This window comes from Empidonax traillii, unplaced genomic scaffold, assembly GCF_003031625.1.
Source record: "Empidonax traillii isolate 1590-97213 ecotype Southwest subspecies unplaced genomic scaffold, ASM303162v1 scaffold637:size711352, whole genome shotgun sequence".
NCBI classification, from domain to species: Eukaryota; Metazoa; Chordata; class Aves; order Passeriformes; family Tyrannidae; genus Empidonax; species Empidonax traillii.
The window spans coordinates 197,717-224,596 of NW_020955830.1; the positions used below are offsets into that span (position 1 = coordinate 197,717).

General features: G+C 42.8%; 1 protein-coding gene across 24 annotated transcripts in view; it reads right to left on the reverse strand.

Moving 5' to 3' along the window:
- The window catches only part of ADGRL3 (adhesion G protein-coupled receptor L3), a 525,110-nt gene that overhangs the window by 52,461 nt on the left and 445,769 nt on the right, over positions 1-26,880 (reverse strand). For 23 of the 24 annotated variants that reach the window (XM_027899091.1, XM_027899095.1, XM_027899078.1 and 20 more), the window contains 8 exons: positions 25,478-25,661; positions 24,539-24,661; positions 22,156-22,364; positions 21,307-21,483; positions 10,473-10,682; positions 9,738-9,958; positions 2,573-2,639; positions 1,082-1,173 (listed from right to left, as the gene is read on the reverse strand). In XM_027899091.1, coding sequence (XP_027754892.1) covers positions 1,082-1,173; positions 2,573-2,639; positions 9,738-9,958; positions 10,473-10,682; positions 21,307-21,483; positions 22,156-22,364; positions 24,539-24,661; positions 25,478-25,661 — 1,283 coding nt within the window. The remainder of the gene's footprint in view (positions 1-1,081; positions 1,174-2,572; positions 2,640-9,737; positions 9,959-10,472; positions 10,683-21,306; positions 21,484-22,155; positions 22,365-24,538; positions 24,662-25,477; positions 25,662-26,880) is intronic. The other variant, XM_027899076.1, reaches the window with a different exon arrangement.

Consider the following 26,880-nt stretch of genomic DNA (forward strand, 5'->3'; position numbering starts at 1 on the left):
AAGGACCACACCAGGTTGTGGTGTGCCAGTGCTATTGCAAGGCTTGCCTGCTGAGGAAGTTTTCAAGGGGGGACTGACCTGGTTTAAATTAAAGCTGCATGAGCTGCTCAGCAGTAAAAACAATAACCCTGCTGAGAACTGCCTTGCAACTGTGCAATTCAGACATCTCCTAACGAGCAACCCTCACACCTCTTCTCCCACTCCTACCAAGAAGAGAGAGAGAAGAACCCACTTCCAGCCGTGGTGCGCCCCCCTCTCCTTTCCTGGGTGGGCAGTAAAGTGCCGATTCCCAAGTTTCCTTCTCCTGAAGCTCATTAGATGGTTGTGTTAATTAGCAGGCTCCCAATCTTATCATGCGCTGCACCTGAAATCCCCCTTGTATTTTTGAAGAGAGTAATTAAAGCCAGAGGTACTTGAATAAACAGGCACTGACAGAGACTAATATTCTATCAATATAACGAAGCAGCTTGGTAGACAGTAAAATGCCCAGATTTACTGGGCATTCAGATGTTAACCCAGTGCAAGGGCGAAACATGCCTTGGCTGAAAAGCACATCTGCGGATGTGGGCACCCCCAGGTAAATCCTCAGTAACACTGATGAAAGTAATCAGATTATGGGGAGAATTTGGGTCATGAAATCTGTCAGGGGCCAAAATAAACAGAAAAGAAGTAAGGCTGCTGCACTCAGAGCACAGAGTAAGAGTAATAATCAACAGTTTCAACACCTTCCCTGTAGAGATTGCAATAATTAGCTGGTAATTAGTGGGCACTCTTTACACAGAGTGACGAGGGGGTTACCTGCTCCAAGGACTCAAAATGTAGCTTTGCCTCCTTCTTGCAAAATCAAATGGAAAATGCCACCACTGGCAGCCAAATCCCAATAAAGACAGTGCTTCATCATCAGCCACTTGTTGGTACCTATTAGAAACCACTCTGCAGTGCCATAACCCAGTGTATTATCCCTAGTTATCACTGCTGTCAGCAGAGCTGGTTCCCCTGTTATGCTCCTCAGAGTGGAATGGGGGGAATAAACAGCAAAAGGGAGACAGGCAGAGAGCAAGAAAAAAACCCAGCCACTTACTTGATATTGTCAAGACATCCAGATTCGGGTTTCAGTATGGCAGTATGATGAAACATTTTATAGAGAGCAATCCCAAGGAAGATGACATTAAGCTGCAATGGAGGAGGGGGGGGAGAAAAAAAAAAAAAAAGGATTATGTGACACAGCACAACATGATGGGGAGAAAGCTTCTTCTCTGTAACAAATGGGCTACTGTAGGAAATTAGCTCTCACTACAATTTTATAGCGACTGAATCACAGAAAATTTCCAAGCATTTTATAAGGTGAGCTGGCCTGTAGACTGCAGGACTGGTGATGCTACAGTCTTACCAAAGCTGTGGCACTGTGTACGTTACTGATATCAGGCTGGTTCTAACCTCAACTGTAGTGCTTCATCGATGTTACAGACAATGAAAAATTCTTGCTGCAATGGCTTTTCTGTGTATGAGAGGTGTCACCCCAAGCATCTCGCTTAGCCAACCCCATTGTAATGAAGCATAAAGGCATCCTTTTCTGTGAATACACCTTTTAGACATGGTGTAATGGGGCAAATGGTCAGGGAAATCCCAGCTGCTGAAGATGCTTAGCACAGTGCAAAGTTGAAAAACAAAAAGGAAAAGTAATTTGATTTGCTCTGTAAAAGATGTGATGATGTTTCAGTGCCTAAGTGTTAATAAGGCTGCCAATTCCTGGAAAGGACTTCCTTCAAAATCCCAGTCTGGGGCTTGAGACATAGTTAAAAAGGGAAGATACCTTTTTATGAATCAATTGCTTAGGGGAAAAAAAACCTCAACAGTTGCAGCTGGTGGCATGGCGCCCTCCTTGATATGGAAGGCTGCTGAAATGGCCCCCAGTTACAGGAGAAGCAGAGACAATGTCTGCATTGAAGTGGGAGTGCCTGGTTTTCTGTGCTAGCCGAACTGTAGTTAGTCAAAACAAAGGATGGTTTATTTAAGCCATATTGTAGCAATTAAAGTAAAAGAAAACTCCAGCTGTCTCTAAAGTTGGGTTCTCTACCTTGTTGCTGTGTTAGCTGATATGCTGGCAATGTGCTAAACATGAAGTTATACGAGCTCCAACTTCTGCCGGGAAAGAAAAAACCCTCATCAGACTACTCTTCCAGTTTGGACTTTACTTCATCCCCCCCATCCCATATTTCCTCTTTTTTTTTTTTTTTTTTTTTCATTATCCACGCAAAGCTTTGCTCTGGAATTCAAAAATTGGGTGAGCAATGAGTGGCATCAAAATACAATTTGGCACTTTTAAATGTCCAGTGGTAGTAACCAAACTCTGCAAGTGCCTGCTCTGAAGCTCCCTAGCCCGTTTTGATCAAGTATTTTGCAATGCCAAGAGCTTCTCATAATGAGGGTCTAATTGCTTGTGCCAGGCGGGGTCAAGGAAGAACATGCCTTTCTCAAATTAATCTGTGTAAATTAAAGATAAAGAGTAAAGGGACAGCAAAAGTTTTATTTCTTGACCTGAGAGATGGAGTAGTTAATTAGGAGTTCTTACCATAATTATCAAGGTCGCCGGTCCTATAAAGCTCCAAATGAAGTAGGTGTCAAGTCGGAGCCAACATCTGTAATGAAACACAGGGGAAAGAAGGCATTCAAGGACTGCACTCAGGACATACATCAAGACTGAGCAAGTGACAGAGAAGAATGTGAGCTGCAAAACACGCCGGTGGGAGACAGGAAATATTACATTGCTTGTTCATTTAAATGCTGAATTATGTGCCCAATTTCTGACAGCGCTATTGATGGAGTAAGATAATTACCTCTAGAGGAAGCAGGGAGAAAATGGCACAAGGCTTATTTGCTAAGGCTTTCTGCATCTGTAAGGAAAAAATCCTTAAACTGAGGGGGTATTTTAAGGAAGGGGTCTGATGAACATCCATAGAGCTGCTTCTTTGCTTTATGCTCCTCTACGGTCTCCAGCACTGATGCAATTCAAGCTGTCTGTCAGCTGTCAAGTGAGATGACATTTCTCCAGCAATCAGATCAGAGCAAATTTGGTGCAAATAGGAAGTATGAATTGGATAACAGGAGGCTGAGGTTTAATTAGGTTCAGCAACTTCCCCTTTAAAGTGTTTTATTTCCCTGAACCTCCAGAGTGTTTTGTTTCCACTAATGTTTCCAGGGTTGCATATGGTCTGTGCTATCGCAAGAAGTTGATTCATGGCCTAAAACTAAATTATTAATCGCTTAATTTCAACCGCATTTAATACTCCCCACATTTTTTAAGGCCCTTGGGAAATTACATTTCCATTCCTAGTTCATTCCAGGTGACAGGAAGATAAAATAGAAGTGACTGGTTACAAGACAGACGAATGTAAATTCCAAGAAAGTTTCACATGATGTTTAAAATAATAATATCTTGTCATGTTTGCAATGCTGCAAATCACAGCTCTGTTTATACACAAAGGACTGAGAAAGCATAAAACCACTCTTATACTAAACATCCAATGGACTTTCATAATTAGGCAAGTGACAGGAACTGTATATATGAATTTATCACATTAGAAGAGATAGCAGTTCTCACAAATGACAGTTCTAGTCTATGTGCTTAATGTTTTTTCCTTTCCAATGGACTTTGCAACAGGCATAAAGGTCTGTGCCAGCAGCCCTGCACGAGATGATCAGCAGGAGACGCCTGCGAAGAGAATAATACAGCATGCCCTGGCTCTCTACGACTGGGAAAAGCCAATATATGAATAAACTCAAAAATGCAGAGAAAGCTTCACACGTCTCTCCCTGACCATATAAATTTCAGGTCTCATCAGTGTTGAAGATGTATCGATGTGTATACAGTTGCACCACTATTTGTCACAAATTAAAATACCGTCACTTCAGTGACTGTCATTCCTGAACTGCCTCTGCAGCTGCTCATCCAGAATCTTCATGAGATAGCATCAAAATCTTAATGCAAGAGGCAAACAGAGGCTTTCAGAGCGATTGCAGAGCAATCTGGTTTCCTCCGTGGCTGTTGAAGTTCAAGGTGATTTAGATGCAGCTGGTAATGGAACAACATGAGTGACTTGAAACTACTTGAGTCTGATTCCCTGTAGGAAAGGGTTTATGCGATCATGACATCTGTGTATCAACCATAATAACATCTGAACCGTCACCCAATTGCAACTAGATTTGACAAAGGAATAGAAGTTTCAAGGATAATGAAGTCCCTGCATAAAGCTCCCCACAACCTCTGAACAAAGATGTCCGCATAGCAGCAGCTCACATATTACATGGCATTTCAGACTCTATCCTCTTTAGGAAAAAAGCATAACTAATGTTTATGCCTCAACTGCTATATATAAGTCAGGGAATATGCAGCTCCATCACTTTTTTCTACTGATAATGAGTGCTGGTGTGTGGGAGAGGACTCAGAGGGTTGTGATTTTTTTTTGTTCGTTTGGTTGGTTTGGGTTTTTTTTAATGAAAATACTTGGATTTTTTTTTTCCCCAGTTTAACATTCAAAACAATTCCCAGCCCCTACTGCCCAGGAGTTGGGAACACAGTGTATTTTAGTTGCCATCAACGTTGTTTTCCTTCAGCATAAAGAGTGAGCTGGCTCTTGGAAAGCCTAGGAAAGAGCAAATACATAAAGCCTCTCTTTACTTCTTAAAGCATGATGGCTAGCCCTATGGTCACATCTGGAGCAGCTGGGTTTTAGTGCATATAGATTGGGACATAGGAAAAATCAGTGAAAGTTGAAATACAGAATGAGTGAAAAGCTGTGCCAGGCTGAGGAAAGAAGTGCAAAGCAATTGGTTTCTTTTCCAGACAGCCAAATGGATGAGATTTTCCACCCTGCTCCCCTAAAAAATCTGTCTCTTTAGTTGTGGAGAAAGACTGAGTGACAAGAGATGGGTAATGTGGATGAGAAAGAGGAGAGGAGTCAGGTCCTTCCCTCAGGATAGGCAGGGGCCAGGCATGGAGCGAAAGAAGACCCTTCCAATGAGAGATAGCTTCACCTAAGCCAGAGTACAGCTTGCAAAAAACAGAGAAAACTTTTTTTTCCACCTCTCTGCACACTTTAAAGAATATGATGTCATTTTTTATTTGTTTGGACAGAAAAATCACTTTTCTCTGAAACCATGTACGTTACTCAGTCTTGGGCGACTAAACGGAAAGCTGCAGGACTGATCTGCAGAGGGACTTAAAAAAACTGGGAACCTTGGTGGTCATCAGAAAGAGATGCAACTCTGAACCTGTTTAAGTCATACCTTATTAAAAATGCAAATTAAGAGCAAAACATTGAAACACAGGCATCCCGCCAATTGCGTTGTGAAACTGTAAATTGCTAATCAGACAAGTACCACACTGAGCTTTTTTCTTCCCTTAAAACACAAAACCCCACATGCACAATGAGCTGCATAAATGAGCTCCTCAAAACAAGGAAGCAATCAGGCAACTCACTTCCCAAAGTTGCTAATCTTGGGTTGCCGAGTTACTTCTGACCCTCCACACGCAGCTGCACTGTGAGCACAGACTTGCCACATTACGAGTTTAGACTTTGCTGCCATTAAGCAAACGAGCTGCTTCAGGGCTCAGAACAAGGCAGAGCGGATTATCAGAAAATGTGCAGATGCAGGGAACACTGTTCAAAACTCCACTGCTTCTTCTAAGACTCGCACCAACGTATTCAGTCCTCATAATGAGCTCTGTGGCATTGCTTTCCTTTACTTTTTAATTTTCTCCTTTTCCACAGTGACAACTTGCAATATTCACCTAAAGCTTTTCCCAAGTAATAAAGACTACAAAGAGTTTACTCTATTTTCTGCATGAAGAGAAATCAAATACTAAACTATCCCTGGTGTGCATTAAATATAACCAATAAACAATCATTAGCTGCCATTGGACCATAAAATTTGAAGAGCCCTAAACATATCATGTTGTTCATGGGAGCTCAGCAGTTTGTTTCATGTGGCTATACAACCTCCTTGTCAGGGTGCAGTAATGGGATACGTATGCACCAGACATGCCTTTCAAGGGTGCAATATAGGTTCTGCTTAATGGAGTTCAGCATCCACACTGCTCATGCTTCTTCCTCCAAATACTGGCAACAATGCTGCAAATAAAACAAGTTCAGTGGAGCCACCCAAGACAGACCGCATTGTTGGAAGCTATTTCTGAGCTACATTTACATGCATGAAATGTCGGCGGCTGGCTGATGGACTTGGAGGCTGTGTACATACACAGGGCTTTCATTTTGCTTTCTGACAGCTGGATTGCTTACCATGTATATCCTGCTTTATAGCGTTCCGAACGGGGGGGAGAAGGGGGAAGAAACAATAGAGAGATTCCTGCCATGATGAATTTGATCACCAGTGGATGAATATACCTACAAGTACGTTTTCTAAAATATATTGAGCCATTCAAAGCGTAGCTGCTTTCCTCTGCAATTTGTAAGAGGCTTTGATATTAAACTCAGGAATATGGAATAGCTTCTTGCTCTCGGTTTTGGATGGTCTGCTTCTACAATGAGTCCTCTAAAAGGGAGATTTCTAAAGTCTTAATTAAGCTTTTAATTCTAGACACAAGTTATTTTCAAACACTAATAAAAACTGCAAATGCTATTTTCCCTCTGCATTTTGCAGCATTGCCCACCACAATCCTTGACATAAATATGGCCAGGGGATGGATGGATTTGGTTAACACACAGGACAAGGCACATGATGTGTAAAAACACAATCCCAGTATTTTCCTTTTTTTGCAGCAAAACTTGAGCTGTGGCTATTTAAGACTCAGCAGCTGAAAACCTGGCCTGTAAGAAATGGTCACTTGGAAGTTCACGTGAGCATTGCCAGAATCACTTTGGCAATGTGGGGGACCCCCACTCTCTGCTGTGGAGCTCCCTGCTTTTCATCTTTACTTTAAAAATTACAATCAGAATAAGGTAAGATGCAACATTTCTGAAAGGACCAAACACAGCTCAGCTTGTTCACATGAACTGTCCCTGCTGGCCTGAATGGGATGATCTTTTAGTGGAATTGCTATGCTAGTGCTTGGTTATAAAAGCAAACTAATCTCCTAATATAAGTGGTTTGAACTGTTCTTAAATAAAAAAATAGTAAAAGAAAAAGGATCGATCGCAATTCTTGAAATAGTTAAGTGTAAAAGAGTATCTTTACAGGGCAGCTGCTCTAAAATGTCAAAATGAATAGTAGGGCATGGGACACTTCAGAAAATCACCAGCACCAAGTGATACGCAAAGCAAAAAGGAGAACAACAACTGCCTGTTCCTGGCTATGTAATCTGGGCATATGTTACAGGAGGGTTGGATTTAGAAAGGCAAATGAAATCAAGAAAACCTACACTGGGTGTCTAAGCAAATCATTCTGAGATGTATGAATGGTGGCACCAAATGCCAGGCAAAAAACAAATAACACTAACAGCTCCATAAGTCCTGCTTAAACAAATGCAGTAAATAATGGAGGGAGGCAAGTAATATATTCCAGAGGATGTTTTACAAAACCTGGCAAAACCAAGGAACTTCTTGCAATCAAATTATGTATGCCTGGCATATAGTTCACTGCAAATTCTAATCAGTTCTACCCTTCTAATAACATTACACTGAAAAATACATCATCATCCATCAACCAGATGGAACATGATAGTTATACAAAACATTTTGTATGTTTTTTATTTTCCTCTAAGAGAATGTGATAAAATTGTGCACTGTGGAATTAAAAATTAGAAATAAATATTTTAGGCTTTGCAAATATCTGTAAATAGTTATTTGCAAAATATTATATATAACTGTTTAATTATTAAAAATACTACTTTATGCTGTGGGGAGGGAGACATATTTTACTGGCACACACACACAGGACTGCTGCCTCCTCAATGCCAAAGTAGAGAAGTTTTCTTGTTCGCCTTCAGTGAATTTCAGCCAAACTCTATGCCTGTACCTTCCACGCCACGGAAACATTTGGGCACCCAAGGCCTGTTGGGAAAAGGCAAGGTATCCCATGGAATATGTTTATTTTGCTGTGCTTCAGAAAGGTCAATACATTAATTTAGCAGGAGCAGAAACATTTCAGCAACGGAAAGCTGCTGTGGTGCTTTGTGGGAGCTGTGGTTAAGGACCATGTACTCCCAGGCTCTACAGCCAGCCTGTTCCGTGCCACTAACTCCCACAAGCTACACTGCTACTCTAGTCATCCCTACGAAGGACTCTGCAAAGATGAAGGTGGATGCAAATCAACAGCTGTCTCACAGCCAAAGCCATGCCCTGGGCTTGGGAATGTCTTTTCGCTACGAGGGAACAAACTAAGACATTTTCAGCACCCAACAGTTACAGAGTGCCAAATGTCGGCCTCTGTGAAGAGACAGGTCCTCTGTAGAAACACCACAGTAAGAATAAATTTGTCCTAAGAGTCAAAGCAAAATGTTTCCATATCTGATTCAATAGATGCTTATATATTGCTCAAGAGGGGATGTGAATACAAGAGCTGGTTGGGGCAGAAAGCAGGTGGCAGCTCATGGAAAAAATGGTTATCCATTTCTTCTCCAAAAATGGTGATCAGCTGTTGTGTTACTTATTCTTTGCCCTCTAAGCCTGTCAAAGTCGGTCAAACTACTTTGGGTAAATTGGTAGAGATCCTTGAAAACTTACACACTCCTACCTTTATCTGTGTGGGCCATTTCCTTTCCACAAAGCATGACATTTATACAAATTCAGGTTGCTATTCTCCTACTCATGGGAGGAACACAACACAAATATCCATCTGGGATCCAAACCTATCTGCTGGCATAGTAATGGATTGTGAGCAGCTCCACTGCTCTACAAATCTGCTTTTGAGAGAAATCAGGCTCATATATACTAATAAGATTTCTGGAGAAAAATCTGCAGTTGAACTTTACAGAATATCAATTGCTGCCACGGCCTGACAAAACTCACGCTAAAAAAGAGCTTTATAAACACCACCAGCTCATTGCCATGTACACCATCATGCTGAGCCCTTAAGTCATTTAAAATGACATGGAAAGGCAGCCTGACAAGGAAAGCAAAACAAAACAAACAAACAAAAAAAATCCAAACCAAACCAAAACAAAAAGTCAATAAAAACACTACTGTAGCTAAGATGGCAAAGAGAATCAAAGGCTCCTCAATTTTCCCTTTCTTTTCCATTAGACAGTGGTGCACGATAATCTAAATTGTGCTTTGATACCAGCTTCAGCAGTGCTGAAAACTCTTAGGATTATTTATAATGATAAATGATATAGCTGTTCCACTTTGTGAAGAGTCTAATGCACTCCACAGTCATCACCTATTTTGCCTGTAGGCTCTATTAATTTGATAGAACACTTAAAAAAAGAGGAAGAAAACAGTATTTCTTCATCCAAATAAGAAATACTCTTTGATTAGAGAATGATGACCTTGCTGACTTAGTACTAAACTGAGACTTGGGACAGTCCCCTCTGCTGATGTTATGCAGTCGTGATAAAATTTTCATCAACTGACTTCCCTGGAAAACACCTTTGCAAATCATTTCATAGTGGGGAATTTGTCCTGTGTCATCTCAGCACGCCCTGGAGACCAGGAGATGAGGCAAGGAATGCCACCTGGCTGAGCTCTGTCTGCACCAAGCCCTCTGGGCTCCTCACATCCCTTCATTGTCCCCACTCCCACCACTCCTGCCCAGGTCCAAGGAATGCCAAGCTCACTCACACTTTGTCCGTGCCATAGCTCCGGTAGTCCACCGCTGCTGACACGGCCACAATCAGCGCAGGCATGCCGTAGCCCACCAAATAGAAGTACTTCCTCCGGGAGTGTTCGCTCTCAAAAACCTCCACCAGCATGATGTAGAGCTGCACCCCCTCCAGGAACATCCAAGTGAAAGCTGCCAGGAAGAAGAAGTGCAGGAGGGCAGCAAAGACGGCGCAGGCGATCTGCATGAGGATTGAAAAGAGCAAGGGAAGGTGTTTGTACCATGATGAATTAATGCAACAGTCTGGACTACTCTTACTGGGAGGCTTAACAAAAATGAGGGAGTTCTTATCTTCCCTCCCCAAAGGAAGAACCTTTTTTTCACTTGGAAAATGTGTATGAATTATTTTAAAATAGATATATCTTTGCATATATAAATTATATTAAAAGATACAAAGGTAGGTATGTACACAATCTGATAAATAAACATATAAAGGTGCACAAAGTATAAGTGCATTTTTACAACCTGCTTATTAAACAGACACACACATCATTTACAAGCAACACACATACCGCCTCTGAAATCACAGCAGGCATCAGCATGTGACTCCCAGTTAATAACCAGGGGCCCAGCCCTGTAAGGACTCATGGATGGAATTCAGACAGCGCTGTAATGTATCTCGCTGCATGGTCAAACACTGCCCGTGCACTGAGACAAGAGCCTGGGACAGAAGCAGAAAGCACTTTGTCTCTTACCGGCTGGTCAGTCCGGTTGATGCCGATGAGGAAGAGGAGTTCTGCCACGAAGAGGCTGATGCACAAGTTCTTGTGAATTGTGTTGCGGTCGCTCTGCAGCCCACGGAAGAAGCAGAAGGTGAAGATGCAGATCAGGAGGCAGACCAGTGACAGCAGGATGCCAACCCATGTGATGAAGTCCAGGAGTAGGTCATGGACTGTATCGCTGTGCTGAAGATAAAACCAGAATATCTCATCACTGCATGATGCATGACTTTTAATTCATTCCAGACACAGAATGAGGCTGCCTGAGACCCTTCCCCAAATATTTGTACCAACTCACCAAGCCGTGGCACAAAGTACCACTACCAAAAAGATTAAATGGACTTAAACTTGAATCCTGCAGCAAGAAAGCTGCAACCTGAAACACGGACTCCAAAGCATCCTGCAAGCTGCAGGTGCCCTGAACAGACTCAGATCCAAAAAAATCCTAGAAACAATGATGCTGTTGTTGAAAATACTGAGATGTCATAAGCTAGTCTTGTGTGCAGCTCCATCTTTCACAAATGTGGCAAAGGAGCATCTCGACACAGAAAAGAACCATCAAATGCAGTGAGTCAAGTGTAAAAAAGTGTTTCATGCTAACGACATCGTGTCCAACAACCCCGAGTCCATTACAACTATTTACTAACAGTGAAAAAGACTCCCTTTAAATGTTCACAGAGTCGTATGAGCTTGAAGGCTTGGACGCTTTGGACAGAAAGAGATTGAGTAAATTATTTTTTTTTGTTCCACAGAGGAAGGACAAAAGAAGTCTGATTTTTCTTTTTCAACCCCAGAGTTATATTTTAAAACTCCTGGGAAGTCAGATTGATCCCTAAAATGTTACCCGGGGAAAAAAAAAAAAAGACAGATCTTTAAACACGAATATGCTTTTAAACTGTGTCAGAAAAGTGATTTTAAGACAGCCTGGAAAGCCAGTGATTCCCTGTGATGAACTCGTAACATGGTCTTATTCCAAAGCCATGCAAACAAGGCCATTTGCTGTGGCAAAGTAAGGCAGCAAAGTTTTGTGAGGGGCAACATAGGTGTGCCTTGCCTCTGCTGATAAAACACTGCTGCATTGCTCCTGAGCTTACACTACATGTCCCTCACAGAAAGAGGAGGGGAGTGATGGGACCCTCTTGGTAAGAGTATGCTACTACCTTATTCCTTATTCAGGCTGTAAAACTCACCCGTAACTCCCCAAGTTTCCATGAGATGCAGTGAAATTAGAGGTATCATCAGTTGGTAAAATGTAAATAAGAAGTGAGAAATACACGGTGAGTCAGGAGATGGCTGCTTGGTGTTAAGTGGTTAGAGTCAATGAGCTGAGGAAAAGACTGGCTGGGAATCTCTGGGGGCTTTCCAGAAAGACCAGAGCAGCTTGAAATCCAGCTTTTTGGTCCACCAGGCTGAGTTATAAACAGTAATCACATTCTCCACCACTTCTGGCATTTCAATGACTTAGGCTGGCAAATACAATAGTGTCACACTTCAAAAAGCCAGGGCAAACTGGAAACATTTTTCTCTCCATGGGATAAAAGCTTATGACAGATGGAGGGAAAAGGTGATTAATTTATCAATTTTCTTTGCCTGCCTGCCAATGATAAAGCCACATCAAATGTCAGGCCTTTCCTAATATACACTCTGCTACGTCAGCACCTGTGAGAAACAACTCAAATCTTTCAGCTGTTTAGCTTTATCAGCATGAGTGATAGGCATCAAATGATAATGAAAGATGGGGAGTGACTCTCTGCTCCATCTCTTCCATGTTGGAAGTTTTCTCTTCAGAGAGACCTGGAGATAGAAAAATGGAGAGCTTCCTTGCCCAAACACTCGAAGCTCCTCCTGAATGCTTCCAGTATCTAAGGAACTAGAGGTCACAAGTCCAACAGGGAGACAAGAAATCATTGTTGCTTTCTGTAGATCATGACAGAAATGCCTATTCCAGCCAGCTCATCTAGCAGCGCCCAGAACACTGACAAGATGAAGCACATCATTTTCCTGGCGGCTGCGCGTTGCTTTATCTCAGTGTCATTGCAGCTCATCCATCCCTCTTAATTCTGTGAAAAAATGTTAATGCAAACCTTGCACCTTGCAAATCATTCTTTCTTTTGTCTGAGGCTGCTGGAGAATGGCAGGAGAACATCTCCCTGAACAAGCCCTCATCTGATTATTATATTGCCCTGCCAGGCTGAATTGACCAAGAGCTCTTGGGCTGGGCGAGCAGGAAAAGACAGTTAACAGAGGTGGTTACAAGGAGAAAGCAACCACACAGACTTTGGCCAGATGCATCCACACCACCCAGATGCAGCCAACAGCACAGACTCATTTATCCCTAGACAAATTTAGCTTGGCGCAGGGAAAATTCTCTGAGGGCTTCTTTCCCTAGATGGGGAGATGAATCTCAAAGGTCTCAGCTCCTGCACCTCTTATCACAAGACTACAACTCTGCTGACTTTAATACTTGATGCAGGAATTACAGGTGTTTTTTGCTCCTGAAGTGGGATCTGACCATCTGGGTCCATGGTCTTCCTCAGGGAAGAGTTGCTTGCCCAAGAAGCTTCCCATGCTTAGCAATAAACATGCTTCATTGTTGTATTATTATTATTATCATCACTCTCACTACTCTTCTTTTTAATATTAATCGTAAAGATAATACTGACTTCATGTACATAACACTCGTCCCTGGAGCGCTGGGAAACAACCATAAAACCAACTTCACCATAATTACAAACTCCCTCCCCAAACTCAACAAACTCACAAAAGAACAAACAAAAAGGAATAATAACAATAAACTGGGAACAAGAGCAATTTAAAAACACCTCAGGGGAAAAAATATGAATTCGTAGCTTTTCTAGTAAAGTCCAAGAGAAGAAGTGGGTTGAATTTTAAAGGCTGCGTACACTTCATCCTTTTTGGAATGCCCAATTTCAGGTGCTACTGCAGAGCCAATGGGTCAGGGAAGACTGCCATCCTTCCCAGGACAGTGCCAACTGCCCTCAGGGTAGGCACATCCAGAGTTTTTACACCAGCAATTACAACAAAATGGAACTTGACTTTTGCTGGAGACTGAAACTTGTAAATTACTGCAGCGTCACAGGCCACAAAGCAGAATAATATGGGAAAAGGAGGAATAGTGGTAATCACTCCCAATGCCGTGAGCTTATCCTTGCCATCATCCAATTGCTGTTTGACAAATAAGGGAGCAATGTACCTGGCTTACACACTGGTACAATCGAGTTCCAGGGTTAAATATGATACACAGCACACCAAGATTTTGTATTTAGGTCTTAAGTCTCCAAGCCTGGCCCCTTAACCACAGAAGAAATGCAAAAGGAATAAATCTTCTCTTCACCCTGTCCATCGCTGTTCAAACATTCCTTGACTGAGGATAAAATAGCTTTAATGTGCATGCTAATCACTGAATCGTAGATTGGATAAGGTTGGAAGGGACCACCAGTGGGGTCACGTGGTCCAATCTCCCTGCTCAGGTCCAACTACACTCTGTGCTGTTGATTATGACCATAAGGGATTTGTTGTTCCCTGAAGATCCCTAATGACATCCTTCTGGAACAATGCATGCAAAATACTTCTGAAAACACCAGTGTATCAATAATAACCAAGTCCTGCTTCTCAGTGGTCTCCACAAATACCTGAGGAACCAGAAGAGTCCACGAGAGAGAGATATCAGTCATCAGCCCAAGAGACAATTTCCTGACAGCATCAACCGAAGACCTCCTTGCTCAAATGTACCCATTGCTGAAAAGACTGGTGCTACATGCATGCAAGACACTGAGTTTTGTTACCACTAAGCTACACAAGCTTTACAGTTAAAATGACACGCAGATTACTTTCAGCACAGGAACAACTTGTTGAATAATTGAAAGAGATAAAATAATCCACTTCAGTTAAAGGGTTTCATTATTAAGTCTGTTTTACATTTATGATTTAGGTATGAGCCTGAACTAAAGCCCAGTGAAAGGAGATGTCTCTGGCTTCAGAATAAAGCTCTGTTTTTGCTCCAGTGGGGCCAAGAGCAGTAGGAGAAGAGTGTTGATGGAGACTTGCAGGAGGAGTTACAGGAGAACTGGTAGCAACCACAGCAGGGTGAGCAGGCAGCCCAGATATTATCCAGGCTGGGAAAATCAATGAGGAGCTCTGGCAGTGCCTGTACACCAGAGCTGAGCTAATAAAAACAAATCCCAGGGAATGTCAGCTTATGACAGAATGGCTCTCCCTGAGATGAACAGCCATTTCCTCCCTTATTAAAAACATCAGCAGAAGAAAACAGCAGCCAAACTGAGCTGCCAGCAGCAAAGGACACATTCCTTTGCCTAATCTGTCCCTCCAGGAATGGAAGAAGTAATATCTTTGGGGGTAGAGGAATAAGCAAGCAGTAAATAAAAACACAGTGTCATAAACTAGCTCAGATATGACCGCTCGGCGCCTGGTGGGAGCTGGCAGTGTACTGGGTTGGGCAGAGACCCAAGTGGGACAGGTTTGAACTTCTGTGCATTGCTGATACTGCTTCCTGGATTTGTAGCTATCTGGGGCCATGCAGGGTCCCTCTGCCCTTTTCCCCCCATCGCTGCTGGTAAGAGAGGATTACTGCCATATTACTGCCTGTAATGCTTTGTGGCTAAGTGCAAAGGGCTACTTAAGAAGCAGATGCATTTGTGAATGTGCCAAAAGCATCAGCTGGGATACATGGACTGGGAGGAAACCCCAAAGGACTCCTGCAGTGCGTCTGGGCAGAGGAGTATGTGCTGGGGGGAACCCTTTGCTTTAGCACCCGTCCTCTCCATCTTTGCCCTGAGGGAGGTAGGCAGCTCTGCTCCACAGCAAACAGCCCCTATGGGCCTGGTAAGTATCCTCTCTGTATTCTGCAAAGGCAATGCTGTCAGGTCCTAACCCAAGAATGAAGAGAGAACAATTCTCACCTGAAGTCCCCATGCAACATCACCGTCTTCAGACTATGGCCATTCATAATAAGTCTCAAAGCCCCAAGCACTCCTGCAAGGTTCTTTAGTTCCCTTTCCTCTCCTTGCCTTAGTCCACAAAGCTGGCCTCATATTCTGCATGGGCAACACAGACCATCTTCCTCCTTTTCTGCCTTCCTCAGCAAGATTAAGGCCTCCTAGCAGAACTCTTTCCCACAAATTTCTCCCCAAAATGCAACAGCATTCGAGCAGCTTCCAGAAGCAGCAGCCAGCACAAGTCACAGAAACCTCCATGACCAGAATAAAGCTATATGAAGGCAGGCGTGCACAGAGAAATGGGTACTGACCTCACCTCATCATGTGTTATGAACACTACTGCAGATACAGCATGTGGCAAGAGCCCAGTGTTTCCACTGCACTCACCAACACCACTGCAATTGGGATGCAGCTGAGGTGAGATTCAGCTGTCGAGAAGAGGTGAGGCTTGAAAAACAATTGCATCCATCATCCTGCCCTCCTCTGCTGGCTGGATTTAGGCAGTTCTGCTTACTCATGTGGCATCTCCATCCCAAGAAATGAGCTGTGGTGGTTGTGCCAAACTCAGTGCACACATTTACCCAGCCAAGCTGCCAGCTTGTTAACTTGAGTTTCTGGAAAAAGTCTGGTAACAGCATCATCAGCTTCTGCTGTCACAGTGATGGTCTTATCCAGCCTGGTGCGAAGAGACACCTGGGATATATTTCTATTACATCATGGCCAGTACCTCTGCTTTGGTCCTCACATCCCGCTCTCAGCCAGAAAGGAAGGGTGTAGCAAGACAAAGAGCAAGGCTTTGCGCTTGCCAATAGGAGCTACAGGGATTTTGCGTGAATTTTAGAGCAGAGGATCAGGAAACCCTTCAGGGTGATGATGTTTCATGCTCTGTGGCACAGCTCCTTACTATGCAACTAGCCCTGTCTGGCAGCTTGGAGAGCCAAGAACAGCAGTACTAAGCAAATATGTACCTGTTGGACTGAAGGGAAAGGAAGCCATGGGCTAATAAACTGCAGTGTGCTCTAACTTCTGACACCTGTAAGCACCAGACTAAGAAATCGCCAATTCAGGGGCTCAAGGGTATTTCTTTCTGAAGTCAGGAACAGTTGTTTCTCTAGTTGTTTGCATTTGGACACCCAAAACTGGAAACCTGAGAAGATCTGGGTCAGTGCTTTGGGGAATGCACAGACAAGGACCAGTGAGATGTCCAACCTGACAGAACCAGAAATAGTAAGACACAACTAGAGCTCAATGCAAAACAGTCTGTGTCAAACTGAGGGTAAGGAACTCAATGAAATATACCCCATAGGCATAGATTACTTGACCTAATAGATATATTTTAACTGAGGTATAACCAACATGCTGTTTATAGCTCCTTATTCTTGAGGTTCATTGAGGTCACAGATTTCTGTCCCTAACAGAGACTTAAATACTGCTGCATTTTGAATTTTACAATCTCACTGAAGACAAACACATTTAATGATTTTTCCACTTAATTAAAATAGTTCTTATTTAATAAGATATTAGAACAAGTTACTATTTGCAGCATGAAATATGTATTTTTTTTTAGAATTAACACCTTTGATGGTACAAAATGATTTGTCTTGCAAAATTCATTACATAGAGGTTTCAGTAATTTAATTCTGCAGTTAGAGTGTTTTTGCAATCCTGCACCCACTTCTGCTTTCATTCACTTCTGTTCAATCCCACAAGTGCTAATATATGGATAAACCAGCTTGCAATAACTTCAGCTTGCCCTTTATATCTGAAATGGCTGTACTGCTTTAGGCAATGGACCACTACATTCCATTCAGATGTCACATATTTTTATTCCTTTCTCTCCTTAGCTTGCCTTATGCTTCCATTCCCCAAATAATTAGCACAGTGTAACATGTTTGTGGTATAGAATAACACCTGAAAGCTTCCTATTAATTGCAACAGTTAGAACAGCTTTCTTTCCTCCCCCTTTCTCTTTTTTTTTTTGTTAAAAAAAAAGAAGAGTAAGATCTGGCATTCACTACATACTGATAAGCAATGTTTATCTACCCTGAGGTACCTTTGCTTATTCTGTTTTGGGTGGGTTTTTTAATTGCATTTTCCCACCAGCTCTAAACTTGTTTTCTGGCTGCATAATTTTCCCATGATACATTTAAGATGCATCTGCTATAATTAATATGATGAAAAGCACAAGCTTATATGAAAAACAGCTTGTAAATTTTGACTAATTCTGCAGCAATTACATAGGTAGAATGGCTTATTTAACTATGGGCTTTGTTCCATAGCATGGGAGCCACCACATTTTTATAGAATTTAAGGGTCGTAACATCCTACCAATTCAAGCAAGAAATAGATATTAACATAGATCTCATCTATGTTAAACATATAGCATAATTTAACAAAACATCTATGAGACTGTAATAATTTTCTCATAACACAGGTCAAATGAGCCTCCTACATGGTAAAAACAGTGATTTGTTTCCAAGTCTTAAAACCTCTCTGCAAATGGGGGTTTTCATTTTTCCTGGTAAACTGTCTGGCAGGGCAATGAGTACTGCATGCCTGTAAGGTCATCTCTTACCAGGAGAATTAATCAGTGAGATCCAGCTCACAATTTGTTATGCAGTCCTACTGTTCTCTCCCCATGCTAGCTGGGGCTTTGACAGGGGCTAGAGGGGTACCTGCAGGTGAGGGTCCATCACTGTTCCCAGCAGCTATGCATCCTGCTTGTGAGCACAGCCAGCTTTTGGTCTTGGGCATGGTTATTTTACCCCACCGAAGTATGTGGGTGAATAAGGAACTCTGGGCCAATTTTAATAGGCAGAAAGCATCTTCAAATTAAATTCTGCTCTTAATCAGGTACTGTCGTATTAAGACCAGAATTGATCCCAGCAACTTCTACTCTTGAAGCACAACAATAAATCCCTGCTGCCATGGTCAGCCAGTGTCATTTTCTGCCCCTTTGGACAAAGACATATTGCTTTTTCATGCTAGAGAGCCAGAAGGCCATCAATCACCTCCCTCAGCGGCACTACCTTCCAGCTCCACCTTGCCACATACTCTCTGCTAATAATTAAATTGTAGCCTGTAACTTGCAGTGCAGCCACTGAGGTCTCCTCTGAAGAACACACTCTTTTGCCAGGTTACCAGGGAGGAAAATCATTCACGACCAGATGAGACACTTGTCAACTTGGTGCTGGTTTTTGATTAAGGAGCAGGACTCTGATGTCTGCTCCCCATGGGACCCACTGTTCAGTTTTATTAGGTAGGGTGCTGTATTCACTAATTACACCAAAGGACGTGCCCTATGGAGCCAAAAATTCAAACAACTAAAGACAGCAAGATACAAATCTCAATTACTGCAGAAAATCGTTTCTGCTGCAAAACTCCCAGAATATTATTAATCACTGTGTACACAAAGGTCCTCTTTAGGGATCCTAGTCACTGGTTAACACTGCTCTAAGAGGTCCTGCACGCAACATCATTGCCTCAAAGATCGTTCCACCTCCAAGAAGACAAACAGGTCTTTGAGGCATGGAATGCCTTTTTGTACAAGACACAAGATAAAAAAAAGGCTCAAAAGCATGCCTACGAGCAGTGAGTGTGAGTCAATGAACGATAACAACCCTCATTTATTCTTAAGCCTCCACTTTTCCAAAACAGCAGCTATTCTGCTGCCAAGAGTTTAAAATCAACTCCTTGCAATAACATAAGGAATGTCATAGAAGCCACATCCCAGATTTGCCAAGAGCCACATGGTCAGCTCCACCAGCAGACCAGTGCGAGACGGTGTCACCAGGAAGAGCCAGGTGAGAAGCAGCTGGAGGGATGAGTTGCAAAGGTTCACAGGTGCATACCTGCCTTTGCCCTCAGACCAGAACGATCATTAAAGTGGACATGCCAGGAAGCTGTCTGGTTACATCAGAGGCAATAAAGTGGAGCCAATTTGGCTCTTACAACAGTGATACTTTGGCTGCAGCCAAATGATAAAACATGACCTGAAAGTCTGGAGGGCACTTGTTAACCCAGAAACAGCAATCAGCTAACAGCACACTGGCTTGCCACTTCAGAAGCTTCCAGCCATAGCTCTTTCCAATCTGTTGGGTGAGCATAGGAAGGGTCTTGCATCCTTTTTCTGCAAGATGAGATAACACCAGCGCTACTTGTCTAATGAGGTTTGGATGAAATGCGCAGACAAGGCTGACCTACTTGCAGTTTGAGAAGAGGCTCGTTCAGCACCAGCCTGTATCTGCACCATGCAGTAGGGATCGCCCTCATTCACACCAATGGAGTGGAAAGCTATCTGCATTTTCCAGGGGCAACCTCTGACTTCAGTGACTCAGGTATATCTGTTAATTCCAGACAGGTGATAACAAGCCAAGCACACATTTCTTATGAAAATTCAAGCAGTTGTAGGAAACTGGCAAAACCAGACCTGGACTGGAGAATGCCATTAACCTGTAAATACGTGCTCTGAATAGGCCATTTCTTTAGACATCTCCCAGGACAATGCCACAGTCATTTTATAGCATGTTTCCTGGACTAGAACTGACTCCTGCAGAATAAAAAGGATATGTCAACCTGTAGCAGCAACAGATCTATCCCTGTACCCCTCAGCTGGAACCAGCTCTTGTGACAAATGTGCTCCCATGCTCTCATTTCTTTTTTTTGAAGAACTTTGGTCATGCATGATGGCTGTTTAATATATATTTTATTGCAGCTCTTCACATTCCTCTTCAGATTATGAAGTGGAACAAAAAAATACAAAGCAGTGACACTGGAAGACTATTTGAGAAAAGATCGCTTAAAACCACAATAGCTTTTGTGGTTATAATGGTCATGGAAGATGTTCTGAAATGTTCTGTCTACATGGAAGATGCCTGGTCCATACCTAGCTCAGAGCTGTGGATTCTGCTGCAGTGCCAGGCACATGAAATGAAGGCACTGCAACACAGAAAATGACTAGGCCAAAATCTTTTGGGCTTCAGGGCCTTCTCCTCTTCTTTCTATAGAAGCTGAGATGGTTTTCAATCAAAGACAGCCAAGGCAGCTTAGGAAATGGAATACCATCTCAACCATTCTCCTGTTCTTGAATAAAATCCCAAATGTGCGCTCTACTCCCCAAACCACTGCAACAACAAAGAACATCTAGTTTCAGGAGTAATTATTTGGCCCCAGTGGTAGCCATGAGGAAAGCCAGAATTATACTACAGACCTAAATGCAGGTGAGGGAACTAGTTGATCACGTACTGGCCTCAGGTAGATGTACAGTCTATACAAGATAGTATAAGAAGCTTCCCTTTTATGTGTAGCTCACTGTCACACAGTGAAATGAAGAGAATGTAACTTTTCCCCCTTAACTTCAAGTGAGAAAACACTGTTGAGTGCCCACATGTACCTCACACAAACATGTGTGGCAGTGTATCTGCAGCTGCTGCAAGCAGGACACACAACTTGCACCCACGAGGCAGACTGCAGCCTTCTGTCCCACCACCCAAGGTGCTCAGTACTCCTACAGAGAGGAATTCACGAGCAAGAACCCAGCCAGATGTTCTGCACCAGTTACCAAAGGATATGACAACAGCAAGCTTGCTCCCTCATTATCCTCAGCTCAGAACTGCCCAAGCCAGGAGCTTAAGACAGGATTTGCACTGGTGTCACTATCTCCTCTTTCACCATGCAGCAGAGGGAAGATTTACACCAGATGGTTTCTACTTTTAGAGTTCCTGTCACACAGCAATTTCCCTGCTCAGCTCCATTTGCAGTAAGAAAATGGTATTACACATTGACCACTTCTGCCTGCCCAGCGCCCTGGCAGCCTGTGAACCTGCAATGCCTACCTTAACTTCCACATGTGCCATCAGGACTGCAAAGTTGGTTAGGTGATTGCAGGAGCATGTGGTGTGCGTCTTGTTAGTTGTCAGGAGGCGACAGCCCTGGGTGGACCAGTACCCTGTCATTGTACGCTTTGTATAGCTCCAGAACGAACAATTCGGGTTGAAATTTTCTTCTGACTGCTGCAGGGAAGAAATTAATAAATGTAATAAAAATAATAGGCTCTCAGAGATTTCTAAATGCGCTACTGAGGCACTTCATAACTCTCACACTTTAATTTTAGATAAATAATCAGCAGTGGTTTATACGTCAAGTATTACTTGCCAATACCAGAGAAAGTTAGATTGTTGCGGCTCTCTTTCCCAATGCAAACTTAGTTCTTTGTTCTTGATTAATTTCAGGCATCGACTAAATCCAGCTCTTCAAAACCAGACTGCTTCATTTGCATTGCAGTGGAGAGAAATTAATTGCTTTAAGCAATCAACTTTTGCAATGACTGTGCTTGGCTAACAGGAGGACTAGCTGTCCTCTTTCACCGTAATTCCACTTTCCTCTAACATCCCCTGCCACCATGATAAAATAACATTATGGTCTGCTCTAATATATTGGTAGGTTTTAATTAGAGAATGACGTGTGTCAGCAACTGAGCAATGGGCATCAGCTCAAAGGAGACACTTTCTTTACTTCTATTAATGCAACGTAAAGGAGACCTCCTCTATAAATAACACAGAGTGCAAAGGAACAAAAGTATAATTCAAAAATCTAATCAAGGACTGCTGGGGGCCTCACAGCAGCCAACTTTTCCATCACTCCAGAAACTGAAAAAAAGAGAAGTGCTTTTTGAACTCACGCACCTTGATGTGCTTGACAGTAAACACCACAGGATCAGCCAGGTAAACCTTATTGCTGAACTCTTTGTTTATTGCTGCAGTGATGACAGGGGAGTTGACAATGACGGAGTGATTAGTCGACATTGCTTCTGTTCCCAACTTCATGCTGGCATTCTCCGTGGAGAGATACGTGCCCAGGTTGTTGTACAGTACAAAAGCCACCCTGATTTCACCTAGAAGAGCAGTAAGAGATTACATATCCGAATCAACTCATGGGGGTGGTGTTTTTCTAGATGACAAATCTCTTCTCTGAACCAGCTTCAAAACTTCTCTGAGAAAATGTGAATGGACCAAGATGTGGCTTATGAAAACCCACCTCCTGCCAATCCCAGTGAGCACCAAGAGGTGCAACAAGCAGTCCATGGATAAGAAGGGCAGACCTCCTTCTTCCAAAACAAACTTTTATAAGCAAACAGATCAAAGGAAGACAGGAAGAGAAGGTGGGCTTATTTTTGGCATCAGCAGGTGTAACTGACTCCAGGAAAAAAGAGGCCAGGTGGTCGATTTCTCACCTAACGTCACTTTATTCTCCAGGCTATGCTTGGGAAACATGTTTCGTGCTGGCCTGTCACACAGATGTGGTATAAAACTTTAGTTTAGTCTGTTAATAAATTAGGACTCTTTCAGAAAAGTGTAGGGACAAATCTGAGAGAAGAAATCAAAACCTTTCCAACACAGTTCCAGTCTCACATGACGGGTAAAACAAAAATGAAGAAATTTCATTTAAAAATATATTTATTTTTTAATTTGCCAATCAGATAACCAGAAAAACACCCTTAGGAAGCCTGCAGAAAACCTGGGCTACCAGCCAACTGTTTTTAACTGAAACCATCCAGTTTGCCTTCTGTTTTGCACATTATTTCACAGGCTATAAATAAGAATGGAATGTGATTTGTTTGCCTCTATTTGTATTAGTTGCAGAGAAATATGCTTTTGATTCCACAGGAATCACCACAACTTCTAAGGAAGGGGAAGCACTGATGACTCCAAAAGTCCCTCCCGACCTAAATCCTTCTATGATAGATAATTTATTTCTGGCTCTTTGGTTACCTCAAGGCATGTGCCAAGCTGGTGCAAATTGATGGGGTTCTTCTGATTTGACCAGAACTCCAGTGATATCATGTTTAGAAACACAGACTTTCCCTTCACTGTTGCCAGCAGAGTTTCTCTTTCCCTACAAATCTTCAAAGCTTGATAGCAGAGTGAAACTCTTGCCCCGATGGAGTTTTGCTACACATCTTGGGTTTAGATTGTCTCTAAAAGAAATACTTCTCTTCAAAACTTATATCCAAAGGTGCCAAACATCATCAAGGGAGCCAATGGTAAAACTTTCTTTTTGAACCGCCAGACCAAACTTTTATTTTGACAGTTGCCTGAAATTTTTGGAAGTTTTAACACATCTAGTCTGGTTGTAATACTGCCCTATCACTCCACTTTCTTTATTCTTTACTCAGAGAAGGGCAAGGCACTGGAACAGGTTCCCCAGAGAAGTTGTGGATGTCCCATCCATGGAAGTGTTCAAGACCAGGTTGGATGGGGCTTTGAGCAACCTGATCTGGGGTGGCATCTCTGCCCATGGCAGAGGGGCTGGAACCAGGTGATCTTAAAGGTCCCTTCCAACTCAAGCAGTGATCGAAGCCTGTACAAGACTGCTGTCCCCTGCACATAGATTAAATTTTAAAGGAACTCAGAAACAGGAGCATATTAGGCCAATCAGTAAAAGCTTATGAGTTTGAAGTTGGTCTACAGCGGGGGTGGAGAGATCAACAAAGGTTTCTGCTCAAACTCCTGATCTGAAAATATGTGGTTTGGCAGGATTAAGAGCATTCACATCTAACATCATCTATAATTTATGCTGTATCACGAGGTTCATGAGATACATTAAAGATTTAGACTCATAACAGTTAATCAACTTTTTCTGCCATGTCGGCTCATTATTAATATTTGCTACTATTGTTTCTTCCCTTTACTTTTTCAGATAATGCCCTGCTGTGAAGCAGTTTACTCAAACAAGCCACTTATCCCATCTGAAGCCTCCTACTGCAGACAACAGCAGTTAAAAGCACTCTTCTGGACTCAGTGCTGTGCCCCAGCAGCCACGTAATCTAAGGATCTGATGCATTTTTACCATCACAAAATACTTTTGAAGGCGGGGAATCACTTAGCAATATAATACATTCCCAGTCAGCTAAATGAGCTTGCAGTCAAGGGCATGAGCGACCGACACTACCATTAATTTAAATATTAACACAGAGATTAATACTATACTTGCAATGGTTAAACACAAAACAGTGCCTAAGGCATGACTGACTCATAAGGCTGGCGTGACCTGAGGTGCTAGACCTACCATTTCGACCATTTTGCTTCAAGGTATTTGCTGACAGCTGAATGGCGCTCCCGTGGCCCATGTTCTGGGGAAACTTCAGATCTTCCAGATTCCCATCTGTGCTTAGTCTCGCAACTTCCAGCTCTGTTTGCAAGAGAGACCGACACTAAGAAAAATCTATACTGAAATAATCTTCAACGCGGTATTTCAAAGCTACGAAATGGTGTTCCAGACCATCTGAGAGCAGAGGAATCAACTTAAAATGCTTCATGTTAGAATGTTTCTCGGTTCCTATTTCTTTTTAAACCTTTGCCCTGAAGAAGTTTTAAATTTAATTATATATAAAAAAAAAGGCAAATAAATTCTACTCTCTGTGGAAGAAAAAGACAACCAGTTCTTGTAAACAAGAACCTCAGGATATTAAGGACAATGGTTAAAATGAAAATCTAAAAATACTAGTTCTTTGCCACTGGCGATTGGTACTTTTTGTAAATGTTATCAGTGCTAAGGATCTGTATTCAGAGAAATAGAAAGGAGAGTTGTTCTCATTTTACATATGCACAGTGGGAGTGCTGGTGCTTTCCATCATGCTTGTTTTTTAATTAAAATCAACAATCAGCTGAATAAAGACACAAATTTGTATGAAATGAAACACAATTGCATTACTATGAACAATCTCCCTGTGAAGCAGTGCTCTCATTGCTCTAGCACAGATTATACCCTCAAAGCCAAGAGTAATAAAGGCAGGTCAGGTGCTCATTTTCCATGGGATTTCAAGGGTAGAGAGCTGCCTTATTCCTTTAGGCTCTTTCAGAAAGACTTTGAAGTCCTTCAGAAAGGGACAAGACACAGCTAACAAACTGTGCTCCAACTAAATCTAGGGGCCAAGACCAAAGCCAGGCTTCACAGCCTCTACTCTTCCGCTCGCTGCTCTTGATACTCATGGGATCTGTCCCTTACGGATGTTGTCAGTGTTTTCCCGGACAATGTCTGTCTTCAGCAGGTTGTCAGCCAGCACAAAGGCACTGTCCTCCACGGTGTCGAGCAACTTGGTGGCTGCGCGCTGCTGTTCGCTTGCATTCAGGTCCCTCCATGCGTTCAGAGCCTGTGGCTGCAGGAGGTTGTTCACCGTCTCCACCATGGCCTGCAGGGGAGAGGGATGGAGTGAGAAAAGGCTCTAGCCAACCTAAAGCACCATTGAGACTTCTGACATATGCTCAGTCCCGTCCTCCACACACATCAATTTACATGGTGATGACAGCATCTCCTTTCCCCCACCCGTTGGGGCAGCCTGCAGTGGAGCTAGGCAACATTTATCCCATCAGCTGGGAGAGTGAGGAAATACTGACTTTATTCTAAACGCAGGCTGGGAATAGTGCTTTTCTGCTTCCATAATCAGCAGCTCTGGGCTTAGAAAAAGAAGGAATTAGGGTGGGGTGGGGAGGGAGGGGCAGGAGAAAGATGAGGATTAAGGAAACATGCAGGAGAACAGATTTCAAAACCCACTGTGAAGCAGGTTACTGTTAGCTGCAGCACTAGAATTCAAGAGTAGGTCTGGGGCACCCAAGGCAGGTATTTAGTATCTGCACGGGCTACACTCCTTAGAAAGTTTCCCACCACATAACCTCTGGCAGGCAGTCATGAAGACACAGAGATATAGTTTAGTTATGCCACTTCATCCAGAGAAGCAGCAGGTGCCCACAGAGATTTAGATAAGACACTACATTTCAAATCACTCAATTCAGAAGGGAGTCAGCCCCGGGTAACAGCTTCAGTCCCTCCTACAGTGCACCTTCTGCCCTGGGGCTGCCACACACAAAGAGTTCTCCCATGGATAACTCCCCACAGGTTAATCTGGATGCACACCCAGGATCACATGAAACAGTACTGGCTTCATAACTACAAAATTACAGCAATAGAGCCTACCCAACATGAAGGTTTTTCTCAACCTAAAACCCCCGCTTTGTTACTAACCAGAGCTGACTCAACCACTTTCCATCTAACATTTTTTAATGAGACCAGCTGCACCAGTTGGTAGAACCGGCTGTGCAGAGAAAAGGAAAAAAAAGTTACTTTGATCATGCTTTCTTCAGCTGGTTAGTGTCTACCCACCAGGCAGGCTTGCCCCACAAAGAAACAGCTCCACTGCCAACTGACTGTAGAAATCAACCTTCCTTCTGAGAGGAAGCTGTTGCTCTTAATAATTTTCTGTATTCTGAACATGTAGGCATCAAACCTACAACTCTCTTCTGCAAGCCAATGACAGTCCCAAGGGACTTCAACATTTTGCAAGCCTAAAGTGCACTCTAGGGGCTCACTTTAATGGAAATACTTCATTATTTACTCCTGATACTGTTTCTAAA